At 43.2% G+C, this 10,871-nt stretch overlaps 1 protein-coding gene across 2 annotated transcripts in view; it reads left to right on the top strand.

The window, feature by feature from the left end:
- Positions 1 to 8,648, top strand: part of gramd4a (GRAM domain containing 4a) — a 46,672-nt gene extending 38,024 nt beyond the window's left edge. For both annotated transcript variants that reach the window (XM_041964081.1, XM_041964082.1), the window contains exons 14-19: positions 515 to 669; positions 2,485 to 2,629; positions 2,790 to 2,883; positions 3,241 to 3,331; positions 3,502 to 3,570; positions 3,951 to 8,648. In XM_041964081.1, the coding sequence (XP_041820015.1) occupies positions 515 to 669; positions 2,485 to 2,629; positions 2,790 to 2,883; positions 3,241 to 3,331; positions 3,502 to 3,570; positions 3,951 to 4,061 (665 nt within the window). In that variant the 3' untranslated portion in view covers positions 4,062 to 8,648. The remainder of the gene's footprint in view (positions 1 to 514; positions 670 to 2,484; positions 2,630 to 2,789; positions 2,884 to 3,240; positions 3,332 to 3,501; positions 3,571 to 3,950) is intronic.
- Positions 8,649 to 10,871: the final 2,223 nt, after the last annotated feature.

Below are 10,871 nucleotides of genomic sequence, written 5' to 3' on the forward strand. Positions count from 1 at the left end.
TTTGCAAATGACTGCTTTCTGTGTTTATTTGGGTTTTACACAGCGTCCCAGCGTTTTTGAAATTTGGGTTGTACAAGTATTTTTGATGGCGTGAGGAATTTAAGTTTGTGGTTTCAGTCAGTGTGCACTATTCAGAGTCATTGTGGACTGCCACATTTAGCATTTTTGATGTTTAGTAACTCTAACAGTTATTCGTGTGTTGCTGTTGGCTAGCGCACGTTACTTTAGAGAAGTGACTCCATGTGGACACGTTCTCCACATTTGACCCTGCTCTGCTGTAACATGTACAACATAACTCAAGGCTGGTTAGTAAAGACCAATGTCAGTGCCAAGCACTGGCTGCCAACTGGAAACTGGAATGGCTTTGAAAAGTAAAGTTATTTTAGTACCAGATAAGGAGGAAGTGACAGTTTTTTACAGCCTTTTGTCCCCAACAACAGTGCTGTACAAGATTTGGTCGATAAGCTCGTCCTCCACATTTTTTTTTCTCCCCTCCTTACCCTCTCTCCTCCAGGCCTGTACGCCGGTATCAAGTTCTTCATCATAGACTTCCTGTTTAAGAGCTGTCCGAAGCTGCGGGACAAGTACGACACACCCTACATCGTGTGGAACAGCCTTCCCACAGACCCTCAGCTCAAAGAGAGGACCAACGCTACTGTGTCCCGACGGGTAAGGGGCCAGAATCACATACATACTACACACATCTGTGTCAGCTCTTTGCTGTCTCTCCTCCTGCTGTGCCTCCTCTCTGCCTGCTCAATGTTGTTCTTAAATGACACACAGGTAACACACACACAGACCACGAGTCTTGAAGTATCAATACTTTCAACAACCTTATCTAGGTTTTTGTTCAAGCCGTCACTGTTGCTAACCTGAAAAGTGAATGTTGACCAAGTTTATAGCTGTAGTGGCTTTGCAGCTGTTTTGTAAATCATTCAGCAGTTACTGCACCGATACCATTGAGGTTCACTGGGGATTTACAGTAACCAACAATTTATGTGAATTCAGGTTATTGCCATAGAAGTAGCAAATGAGCTAGTCCAGCAAGGAAGCTAATCTTAATATCATTTTGAAAAAATCTACAAGTAATGTGAAATTGTAAAGACCTTGCACATTCATATTGAGAGTGGTAGGTGGAGACATCCTTCAACTGGAGGTCAGGTTGAATCTTTCATGTTGGCAAGAGTCAGTCTGCCCTCCCACCACTGACCCCCTCTGTGGTAGGGCACAGAGAGAAAAAGAGATGAATAGAATATCAAAACATCGTCCCTCCTGTCAATAATACATTACATCCCAGCCTCTCGCTGTCATGGCGTGCCTTGGACACCACCACAAATGTATATATGTCGCTCTCACATGTAGGATTGAGCGTGTGAGCATGTGTGTGTGTGTGTGCCTTTGCTGTGTCTCAGGTGTACTCTGTCGTTTCTCTCTCTCAGCTCTCTGGCACTGAGAAGGTAGGGACTCTGGTGTGTCTCCCTTTGGTTCCCGTACTGCGCCTGGGTGTGCCGCAAGCTCACCTCAAAGCGTGTGTGTGTGTGAGAGAGTGTGTGCAATGTGTGACACACCTCGGGACTGGCCGTCCGTGTTTGTGGACAGAATGGATCAAAATGTCACGATAACTTCTCGACTGTAATCTCAAAATGGGTTTGATTTTAATCGTTATCATACATTTTTTTTAACATTACATTGAATTATTTCATCCACGTGTACTTTTAAACATCAGTTCCCAGATTGTTGACATTTTGATCTATTGACATAGATGCTTTGTGAGAAGTAGTGGCGTGTTTACGGAATAGTTAAAGTGCCCATAGAGTAGCCCCTTGACCACTGTAATTTAGCATTAGCCCATAAATTCTTCCTGTTTTCCATTACATGTTGTAGTTAACCCTAAAACCTTGCTATTTTAAATGTCAGTTAATTGCCTTAAACCCTTTTACTGTAACTGAAACACCTGTATGGAGAGGACTGAGCAATAAAAGGATCCCTCTGACCTAAACATGTAAATCAGGATACATTTTTAGCCTAATTATGTACTTTTCCACAAACTAACAAGTATTTTTTTGCCTCTGAACTGTTGCTATGTATGTTGAGTGAATGATGGCCTCACTCTCTGCTTTGCACGTCACAACTAAGCCTGCTGCACATGCAGAGAAGCACATAATGCAGGACTGACAGTTGAGCTGTTTCAGTTTTGGCCACTTTTCTCAGTACCTCTGGGGACATGCATTGGACGGTGCAACCAAATGTTTAGAGATACTTGATTTTAAATATGTTTCCCTGTCCTTCCTCTTTTCCCTCATCACCACACCATCTTCTTTCCCTCCTAACTGTCTTCCTCCTCTCCCACATGCCCTTTTTGTCTCCTTCATGGCGATTTTTCTTTGACTTCCGTCTTCTTGTCATCCTGCCTGTTTTTTTTTTCCTCTCTCCCCCTCCTTTCCTGCCTTTCCCTCCTCCTCCTCCTCCTCCATCTCTTTCCAGGTTCAGCCGGTGGTTTCTCGGAGCAGCCTCGCCACCGTCCCATGCGGGGTGAGCAGAGAGGAGGAGACAGGTCGCTCCCACAGCACCAAGAAGGGAGCCTTTCATGAGATCTTCAACCTGCAGGAGTCAGAGCGCCCTCTGGCGGGTGAGGAGACTTCCTGCAGCATTATAAAAAAACGGACAAGAAAGACCATCATCTGCCAGTTTAATTAGAGTGTATCAAATATACAAATACACCGTTCTTCAGGTTTATCAGTAATTCTGCAATCGACATTCTCACTGTTCTCTGTCCTGTGTGCTTTCAGTGTGTGAGAACGGCTGGAGGTGCTGCCTCATAAACAGAGACAGGAAGATGCCCACGGACTACATCAGGAATGGAGTGCTCTATGTCACAGAGAAGTAAGTGTGGCATCTTCTCCCAGGAGGACATCTTTTATCAGTAAACCTCTGACTGCATGAGAGAAAAAGAAGCTACTCTTTAAAGGTGGCAGAGAGGGGAGGAGCAGCTAACAATTTAGGCCAGTGGGTTTGTGGTTTTAACTACCTGAAAAGATTCTTTACTCAGAGCTGTATGTCTCCCCCTCCCTGTCTCTGTGTCAGTCAGTCAACAGTGGATCCAGTAGGACAGCCCTCCTCCTGAGAGTATCTCTAACTGACAAGGAAGTCCATTCGCTTTGTCGTCTGTTTTGCCTGCCTGCTTGTTTTTCCTCCAGACCCTTTTCAGCAAGCAGTTTTCTCTCTCTCTCTGTCCATCAGTTACCTGTGCTTTGAGAGCTCCAGCTCCAGATCCAGCTCCTCCAAGAAGAATAAAGTTATCAAGCTGGTGGACATCACTGACATCCAGAAGGTAACCACTCTAAAACACAGACAGTTTGAATAAAGGTGGAAAACTCATGAATTTTTGATTACGTTGATTATGAAATTACAAAGTTGTACCTCATTGTATGTTTATGTGCAATTAAAAAAAAAAAATAATAATAATAATAATACCCCTTTTGTTTTTCTGACCCCCTCCAGTACAAAGTGCTGTCAGTCCTACCAGGAAGTGGGATGGGTATCTCTATAGCCACTCCTTCCACTCAGAAGGTACAGAACAGACTTCCAATATCAACCTCTGCACATAGTCACACTGCACAGTGAAGCTCAAGTAATAATAAGCATGGAGACGTAATGTTCTGTTCCTTGGTTAACAACCTTTCATTACTATTTCACATGTTGGAATGTCTCTAATTATGAACTGCTGTTCTCTTCAATGGCATTTTCATCTATTTGTGATTGCAAGTTTGTTCATTATTTACTTAGCGTTAAGATAATGGCAACTTGCTGTTTGAGCTTGCAATTAATATATATATATATTTTTTTTTTTTAAGCCACTTGATATCAGGTTAGAAACCTCTGTAAGTAGTGGCTAAAATACGCACATGAGATGAACAGTATTAAAGTCCAAACATTTCTGTTTCCTACAGCCATTGGTGTTTGGTGCCATGATCCACAGAGACGAGGCTTTCGAGGCCATCTTTACCCAGTACATGAAGATCATGACCACCACCAAGCCACCAGCCAGCGCAGAGCTCTAGACAGCCTGCATCCCAGCAACACATCTCCATACTGGGGCTAAAGTCTAGGGAGAGTGGGCATCCTGAAATTCAACTGGACTGGAAGAAAGAAAAAGAAGAACACCACACTCCTCTGCTCTGCTCCTCCTCTTGTGATGGGCATCGGCTTCCTGATCGATGGTCGTCGGCCAGCTTTGATTGGTGGATTTCCTGTTTAGGTCACGCTGGAGGGGGTGTGCGGGCATGTCAGCTACATGTGTGCATAGATGGGATTAGCTATTAGTTACAACACACGTTTTGTGGGTGTCGGATAATGAACAAAATCCGCCAACTGCTCGTGGGAGGAGTGAGGATCCGTGTGGTTTTTATCAATCAGCAGAAGGCTGGCGAGGGGGCTGGTTCTCCTCTCCCACCCGACTGACTGGTTTCCTGACTCACTTGTTTCTGTGTTTGCATGTGTGAGTGTGTGTGGGCCAATTTTAAGCGCTTAAATTGCGTCAAGTGGCTCTATTTTTCTCTTTACCCCTCAGTCAGTGGAGTAACTTTTATTGTGGTAGGACAACTTTCAAGAAGTGCACGTCCCGACTGTGAAACGGATATCACGGAACAACTAGAAGATAAACAACAGGTTCTTTCAACTGCCAGACATCTGTAGGAACAAATCTGTAAGTTTTAGCTAGAAATCAGTGCAAAAACAACCATTAATGTTGAAATATTTAAACCGTGACCCGGCTGATCGGTGCCTCCTGGCATAGCCCAACAAAATTATAGTGTGAGTGTGGTCAGTGTTTTTTTTTTTTTTTTTTTAAATGTGCATTAGCTGTGAAAATGTCAGATCACCATTCGACTGACGCAAAGCCTTTATGTTAGTTTACATTGCTGCTGTCTGATTTTTTTCCTCTTCTTTCTAGACCCACAGTTCAGCAGCGCCGGTGCGTTTTAGTCGTCTTTGTCTTTAACAAACAGAAAATGTGCGCCGCCGCGTTCAGCATCCGCTTCAGTGTTTGTAAATGTGCGTATGTGAAACGTGTAGGGTTTTTTTTTTTGTTTGTTTCCTTTCGAAAAATGCCTTTCTTTTGAAAAATGTCTTTGTAACAAACAGCCTTTGGGATGAGTAACTGGCGGTCCTGGAGCTGCAGAGACGAGAGCACAAGCACTGTTAGATGCTTCAAACACTGACTGCCATTTGTAGCTGTGTCACAGCGGAGAACATAGCCTCCCGTGTCAAGCTTCTCTTTTCAAGGCACAATCTGTACATACAGAGAGAGATTTTTTTTTTCCATCAGTGGTATTCTCCCTGCACTTTATTTGGATGTTAACTGGAATTCCTGACATTTATGTTGCAGTTACTTGACATGCTCACTAGTTAAGCTGGAATCTACGGTCAGTGTTAGCAAATAGCTCCAAAGCCGCCCGTCACGTCCTGTGGTGTTTCTCTTTCGTCTGACCACGTGAGCCAGCGCAGGTCACATCCCGCAGTTGTCAGTGCAGCACAAATGCGGTCCAAGCACATCGTGTCAGTACCACATCGATGTGTGCCGCAGCCAGCCAGACAACCGTCATGCTGACCAGAGAAGAAGGTACTTTGACTTGAAAACGAAACCGCTGACATTACTTTCGCATCACAGCGCCTCAAACATGAGAATGTTGACGTATTTCTGCATTTGAATTATAAACTGAAGCCTGAGCACCCACAGAGTGCAGAAATACCCATTCAACATGTCTCCCTCTGATTGGGTAATCTCACTTGCATATATGCACAGCTGGTCAGGCTGACGATGCACACGCAGTAATATAAATTCTGGTTTTGTTAGTGTCAGTCCATTTTTTTCTGAAAGCCAGGATTATGAGCTATGAAGACATCCTAAAATTAGTTCCTTTTCTCTTTATTAGCTTATTTCACAGTAGCCTGTGAGGTATGTGGACGTTCCAGACTGAACAGAATACTTCAACGTCACTTTATTTTAAGAGACCGTTCGCAGGAATAAAGCTGGTCTTTACTCTCGCAGAATGGTTCGATGTGCAGAAATAAAATGCCAAACCTCACCAGACGCTTCAGTGTGTTTTGGGAGATGAATGGAGGTAGCATATGGGACTAAAGGTCATGACTTCTCTTCAGGTTTCAGTATGAGAGACAGTAGAGTAGCTTTTCCACCCTCCAGCGCTTGTTTGCTGTGTGCCCCGCAGCACAAGCTTCAGTTCCCCTGTAAATCTTACAAAACACTGTTAGAAGGGAGACCTTGACATTTCAGTATTTACTTTAATTCTGGTCATTTTTCACTCACTGGACAGTCTTTCATGAGGATTATTTTCTGTTCTCTTCAGACTAAAAATGTCAAGGTGTCTCTGAAAGTCCATCAAAGCCCTCTTCTCATCATTGCCAATTGAAATCAGCTGAGCTGGATATGAAGTTGCTCGAGAAGCAACGGACCAGTTCAACCAACCACGTTATTTCTAGTTCAGACCAGTTTCAAATGGATGTTTTCCTTTGATGTCCATTTGTATGATTCGGCCTGTTATTAACAGGCCGCCTTCCCTGACATGGATTTTCTATTTTTGTTTTCAGAATGAATTTGATCCATGAAGCGGGGAAACCTGTTGGATGTTAGAGCAGGTGAAATCAGTAAAGTAATGAACGCTGTCTCACTGTGTGATCAGATGGCTCGTTGTAGTCTTGCAGCTTTTACCTGAAGCCTTTTGTAATCTGTTAACTCTGAAAACCAGCTCTCGGGTGGGTCTGGGAGACCTCAACCAGGCTGCTCTCAGATAAAGCACAGAATGTATCATGTTCTAAATGTCTAGGGTAATTATTTTTTTCTTTTGCCAAATCTTATTTTCTGTCTGCCATATTCTGCCTACGCTCATGTTTACAGAAGGTTGTACAAATTAATTTGTAATTTGTTTTTTTTCTTAACCCAGTTTGAATTCCTTTGACTCCGGAGTTATGAAGACTGGACTGCTGTTCTTGAATTAACGTCTCAGCTCTCATTGGCTCTGCACCACTCACATGACTATTTCTGCTCACCTTTAACCAATAGGAAACTGAAATCATAGTGACAACAAGAGCAGTATTTTAAACCTCATACAGCATGTAAATTGTCATATCCAACATCCCAGTACTTGGTTACAGTGTAGTGTCGTTAGCAGTGAAACACAGGCTTCATGCAGAGCAGAGATGGTCATGGTGGACTGAAAGGGCAACATCAGTGTTTTTGACCTTTAGTTTGTCCATTGTGACTTGAAGAGTGACGAGAAAGGTGGAAATAAAACAAAAGTTTGATTCACGTTGTTTTTTTTAAATTAAATAAAATGTGTGCACTCATATTTTTCGCAAGGCACTTTGGAGAAAAGGCATCCTGCAAATGTCAAAGGAACGGTGCGACATTTTGGCCGAGAGCGAGATGAGAAGTTTGATACCAAACACGCCTGGACGCTAAATAAAGTAAAGAAGCTAATGCCAGCAGCCGCTTAGCTTAGCTTAGCTTAGCACAGATTGTGTTACCTGTGGACAGAACCAGACAAGCCGCCTCCAGGCTGTATGCAGATATTTACTGTAGAGCTGGAAATTATGAATTATGGTGCTGATTCAAATCTTCTTTTGCAGTTCATGTCAGAGATTAAGTCACTTTGGTTCAGTTTTTTCTAATCTAAGTAATTTCACCACTGTTTAAATGCACTTAAGCACAAACATCAGATGTCTTGACCATGTGTGTGAAACCTTCATGATCATATTTGAATCAAATTAGTTTAGTAAACAATGATTACTTTATGAGCAACAAACAACTCCCACACTTTTAACCTGCGATGGTCTAGGTCTTATGGGAAATAATGTACAATAAAGGCCACTAAAAACAGAAAAAACAGTGGTATCATATTATTGTTAAAATGGCATCAATCTTCTCATCGAACTCAGCAAGAGAGCAAATCAACAGATTTCCCTGAATGTCGAAATACTCGTTTAATGTTACGAATGGTAAGCTGCACATAATGACTGCTGGTACAGGTGACTGGAACCTCGTCAAAAACAGTGGTGTTGTCCTCTCCAGGTCCCCTCGTTTAAACTGGTGTCCTCGCTGTCGTATTAAATCTGTACTTCCTCTAACTGTGTGTAAATGTTAATTAAGGGTTTTCCAAGAGCATTTCAAGGGATCCACACTGAGTGTACAATGCAAACTGTACCAGGGCTCCTGGCTTAATTGGACAGTGTACAAATGAATTGTGTCGAGGCTGCAAACAGCCTTTATCTGACTGATGTAACTGATAAGAATATAAAAAGTTAAATACAAAAAAAAAAAAAACTCAAGGATTCAGTCCTGTTTTATGGACTGAGACATCACTCTTCAGACTTGGTGCAGCCAGTGAATTGCAAATTGAAGCCCAAGTGTAACTGGGAAACACTGCAGTCATTACAATGAGGAATTAATTTGTCATCTGTGACAGTCGCTATAATGACTTCCTCTTTTTTTTTCCCTTTGAGAGGAGGAATTTGTATACAAATGATTGAAATGTACAGTGAAGAAAACAAAAACCACTGAGTTTTTAAAAGACGTCTATTGTAAAGGATAATGTGATGTACATTTTTTAATTTAAGTAAATGAATTTAAGGTATTCTGCTCTTGCCTCTGTCTCCTTTTTGTTCACTGTTTAAGTTGCACTGCTGCTTCACTCTGAGTCAACAGACAGGAAAGCAAAGACGACTGAGGGCTGATTTTTGGCTCCAAACTGCAGTTCCCCTTATCAGACACATGAGGTCACTGTGAGACTTTGTATGGAGACCAATCAGCTGGGAGTTCTACTTTTGCTTCTCTCCACAGAGAGGTCGGGGGTAGCTGCTCAAGGATATTTCAGTGTTTTATTTCCTGTGTAGGAATGAAAAAGTGGCTGTTTCGATGTGTTGCCTAGTCCTACCTAATCTAACTCCATTTCTATGGTGATTGGATGGCCAAACAATCTATAAGCAGGTGGATGAAGACATCCATCTGTCACACCTCTAAAATAACAAATGCAGCTGTCAGGATGCACTTCAGCTCTCGATGTGGACACATGAAACAGTTTTTACAAAGTTCTACATCCGGCAAATTGAGGCCTAAACAGCGCAGCATCCGCTCTAATGTCAGGTGGCTGACAGGTTTTCTTTGTGCCACAGGATAAATTAAGTCCAGATACAATTCAAGCTGTGGAAAGGTGTGTGAGCCCTGACTGGAAGGTGACATGTGACACGCGCTGGTTTTTCTGTGCAGGTAGAGTCTTGAAAAACAGGTGAACGAGAGAACTGTGCGTCTGTAGGTGCAGAGAAGCCCTGAGGACTGAGTTCATTAGAAAACTCAGAGCAGCTCTACTGTCAAGAAAGCAGCACTGACAGCAAACTGATCACTGGGAGTCATGTGAAGGTGTTGCTCTCACGCGCATCATTTGAACGCCATGGAAACAGAACGCTGACCGCTGCGGTATAAAAAGGCCGCGGATCAGTTCTGACCCCCCCTTTCTCACTTGGCCTTTGACACAAGGAGACTTGCTGTTAACCCAAACTGTGGAAAGAGATCTCTGCTGGACAACTGAAGCTAGAAAAACAGCTGCTGCTGAACAAAACCTGCTGAAGAACAAAAGCGTCGGATTATTGAGGAAAACCGAGGATCTTGGAAATGGCCCCGAAGAGACCGAGGACCATCGAGGGGGGAGACGACCCCGACTTGGACAACCGTGCCGGTAAGACACCTTTTCCATTTTGTTTTTTAAATCAGTTGCCTTCTCACTGAGTCATTGATTCGTCTCTTTAAAAGCATTAAAGGCTTCATCAGTACAGAAATCAGAGTGACTTTGAATTTAAAGGTGAAAAATATTTTTTTAATGGACAGAAAGTCTGAAATATTCCGGGACACGTGTGGAATGTGAGAACAATTAGTGTTGCGCTTTCAAAACAGTTATTTTGGTTTGAGAGGATGAAAAAGTTGGAAAATTTGCATCGAAATTAGAAAAACAAAATGGTGACTGGGCCAAAAACAAAAAATGCTAAAAAATGCTTTTCTTGAGCGCCATGGAGACGATGGAAGTCTCAGCTGCGGACGTCAGGGCGTCATGACGCACAGGTGTAACCACACCAGGGCACGTTGCTCTGCGTGGGGCTCTCAGCTCGGCTGTTTGGATTGTTGAAGTTTGGCTTTTTGTGTCCGGAGCTGATGCTGAAACAAAGTTCATCACATGAAATGAACTTTTCTTCAGATGTTTGATCAGATCGATGTTGTTCAAGCCTGAGTGACGGAGATAAAGAGACCGATGTCCGACCGTTTGGTTCACTCATCACACAGCTGGTACTTGACATGTTGGTGATTTCACAGCATTGAAACGCTCTTTGCTCGTTCGTACCGTTTTTACTTTGGAGGGAGGACAGAGCTGGTTGTCATGCAGCTGTGTGGGACTACATGCGCGCCCTGCGTCCGGGATGAACCATCTCCATCACGCCGCGTGACATGCATCCCATAAACTGGAGCAATCATGAGTTACAAACTACCAGTGTGGTGTGCGCAGCTTACTGTGGTTATTTCGGAGAAGCTCTGTTTTTGGTTGCGCATGATTTCATCAATGTAGCCGTGGTTCACTGTGCGTAATGACGCATGTGGTCATACCTCATGTCTGGTAGTTGTATGATGTTTACCTTGTCGCGTCGACGTTTCCGCTTTCCTCTGTTGTCCAGTTTTCCTGTTGTTGTATTTTGGAAAGAGCCGCGCGTAAAGGCGCATTATTTCTGGTATTATTTTTTTTGCACATGTGAACTCTGGATGTGCACAGCCTCACCAAGGTTTTTCAGACGACTAAACGGTAGTTATCATGAAG

This window comes from Chelmon rostratus, chromosome 22 (assembly GCF_017976325.1).
Source record: "Chelmon rostratus isolate fCheRos1 chromosome 22, fCheRos1.pri, whole genome shotgun sequence".
Taxonomy (NCBI): Eukaryota; Metazoa; Chordata; class Actinopteri; order Chaetodontiformes; family Chaetodontidae; genus Chelmon; species Chelmon rostratus.